The sequence below is a fragment of the Antennarius striatus genome, chromosome 6 (assembly GCF_040054535.1).
Source record: "Antennarius striatus isolate MH-2024 chromosome 6, ASM4005453v1, whole genome shotgun sequence".
NCBI classification, from domain to species: domain Eukaryota; kingdom Metazoa; phylum Chordata; class Actinopteri; order Lophiiformes; family Antennariidae; genus Antennarius; species Antennarius striatus.
The window spans coordinates 26,373,079-26,375,578 of NC_090781.1; the positions used below are offsets into that span (position 1 = coordinate 26,373,079).

The following is a 2,500-nucleotide window of genomic DNA, read 5'->3' on the forward strand; positions in this document are numbered from 1 at the left end:
GTGTGTGTGTGTGTGTGTGTGTCTGTGTGTGTGTGCGTGTCTGTGTGTCTGTGTGTGTGTCTGTGTGTGTGTGTGTGTGTGTGTGTCTGTGTGTGTGTGTGTGTGTCTGTGTGTGTGTGTGTGTGTGTCTGTGTGTGTGTGTGTGTGTGTGTGTGTGTGTGTGTGTGTCTGTGTGTGTGTGTGTGTGTGTGTGTCTGTGTGTGTGTGTCTGTGTGTGTGTGTGTGTGTGTGTCTGTGTGTGTGTGTGTCTGTGTGTGTGTGTGTGTGTGTCAGGCCTTTGAGAACACCCTGAAGTCCTGGGAGGACAAACAGAAGTGTGAGTTCCCCCGGCCCCCCCCCCCAGGCGCCCCACCCAGAGCTGGTCTCTGAGGAGGAGGCGTCACTCGTCAACGACTTCGGTCAGGCAGCAGGAGGTTTGATCCACAGGTGTGTGTGTGATAACTTACCTTTCATTAGCCTGCGTTAGCTTAGCTCCCAGTGTTGTTAGCCACGACCTGTCGTTGTCATGACAACAGGAAACACAGCTTTACTACGTCCTGTCTGTAATCATCTCTCGTCTCCTGTGAGTTACGTCCCGTGTGCTAAAACTCCTCGTGATCACCGTCGTGTGTCACCGTGTTTACACGAGTCACGCTCAGCGTGGAGACATCAGGACCGGCACGGAGCTGGGGGGTCTGGAGGACAGGGGAGGCGCTCAGACCACCTTCTGAGCAGCTTCTGGAGAACCACACCTGATGACTGAGAACCTACACAGACACAAAGAACCTACACAGACACAAAGAACCTACACAGACACAAAGAACCTACACAGACACAAAGAACCTACACAGACACAAAGAACCTACACAGACACAAAGAACCTACACAGACACAAAGAACCTACACAGACACAAAGAACCTACACAGACACAAAGAACCTACACAGACACAAAGAACCTACACAGACATCAAGACGCCTCAAACTGAGTAGACGGATGGCATGAATCAAAAAAAGCACAATATGGACCTTTAACTCCATGTCCCGTGTCCCGTGTCCTGTCCCGTGTCCCGTGTCCTGTCCCGTGTCCCGTCCCATGTCCCGTGTTCTGTCCCATGTCCCGTCCCATGTCCCGTGTTCTGTCCCGTGTCCCGTCCCGTGTGCAGCATCCGTGAGGTGGCCCAGTCCCATCACAGTCTGGAACAGGAACTGGCTCACGCCGTCAACGCCAGCGCCAAGGCCATGGACGTGGTCTACGCCCACTCCAAGACCGCCGGGGTAAGGACCGCCCCCCAGTCATTGTGGGTGTGTAATCCTGGTCTGACCTGTCCCCCCCGGCCCCCTCAGGCCCTGAGCTGCAGCGTGGTCCTCCAGATGGTGGTGAACGTCCAGGCCCTCCTCAGCGAGACGGAGCTGCTGCTGGCTGGAACCGTCTCAATGGTAACCGTCTCCCCGGTAACCGTCTCCTGTGCGGCGCCTCCTCCTCGATGGTTTTGTGACTCTGCTGTGGTCTCGTCCCAGCAGCTGGACCCCCCCCAGCAGGAGCAGCTGACCGCCGCCCTGGGCTCTGTGGCGCTGACCCTCCGTCGCCTCGCCGATGTGTCCTGGTTGTGTCCCGCCATCGAGTCCGACCACGAGGTACAGGGACCGCTAGAACCCCCGGGACCGCTAGAACCCCCGGGACCGCTAGACCCCCCGGGACCGCTAGACCCCCCGGGACCACTAGAAGCGGTAGAGCCGCTACTACCGGTAGAACCTACCTGTCTGTCTCCTACCTGTCTGTCTCCTACCTGTCTGTCTCCACAGGGTGCGCTGACTGATTTCTCCAGGAGGGGTCGTGGAACTAAATTCCGTCTCGTCCCAAAATTCAAGAAAGACAAAAACAACAAAAACAAAGAGACGAGTTTGACTCTGTCTCTGCCAGGTGAGCTCACTCTATCACTGTCTCACTCTATCACTGTCTCACTCTATCACTGTCTCACTCTATCACTGTCTCACTCTATCACTGTCTCACTCTATCACTGTCTCACTCTATCACTGTCTCACTCTATCACTGTCTCACTCTATCACTGTCTCACTCTATCACTGTCTCACTCTATCACTGTCTCACTCTATCACTCTATCACTGTCTCACTCTATCACTGTCTCACTCTATCACTGTCTCACTCTATCACTGTCTCACTGTCTCACTCTATCACTGTCTCACTGTCTCACTCTATCACTGTCTCACTCTATCACCGTCTCACTGTCTCACTCTATCACTGTCTCACTGTCTCACTCTATCACTGTCTCACTCTATCACCGTCTCACTCTATCACTGTCTCACTCTATCACTCTATCACTGTCTCACTCTATCACTGTCTCACTCTATCACTCTATCACTGTCTCACTCTATCACTGTCTCACTCTATCACTGTCTCACTCTATCACTGTCTCACTCTATCACTGTCTCACTCTATCACTGTCTCACTCTATCACTCTATCACTGTCTCACTCTATCACCGTCTCACTCTATCACTGTCT

The 2,500-nt window shown here is 53.6% G+C and overlaps 1 protein-coding gene across 1 annotated transcript in view; it reads left to right on the forward strand.

Annotated features, from left to right (window-relative positions):
• LOC137596256 (diacylglycerol kinase delta) overlaps positions 1-2,500 on the forward strand; it is a 22,826-nt gene that overhangs the window by 18,386 nt on the left and 1,940 nt on the right. Inside the window, 6 exon segments of the mRNA XM_068316587.1 lie at positions 274-347; positions 349-426; positions 1,144-1,255; positions 1,325-1,417; positions 1,499-1,615; positions 1,784-1,901. Coding sequence (XP_068172688.1) covers positions 274-347; positions 349-426; positions 1,144-1,255; positions 1,325-1,417; positions 1,499-1,615; positions 1,784-1,901 — 592 coding nt within the window.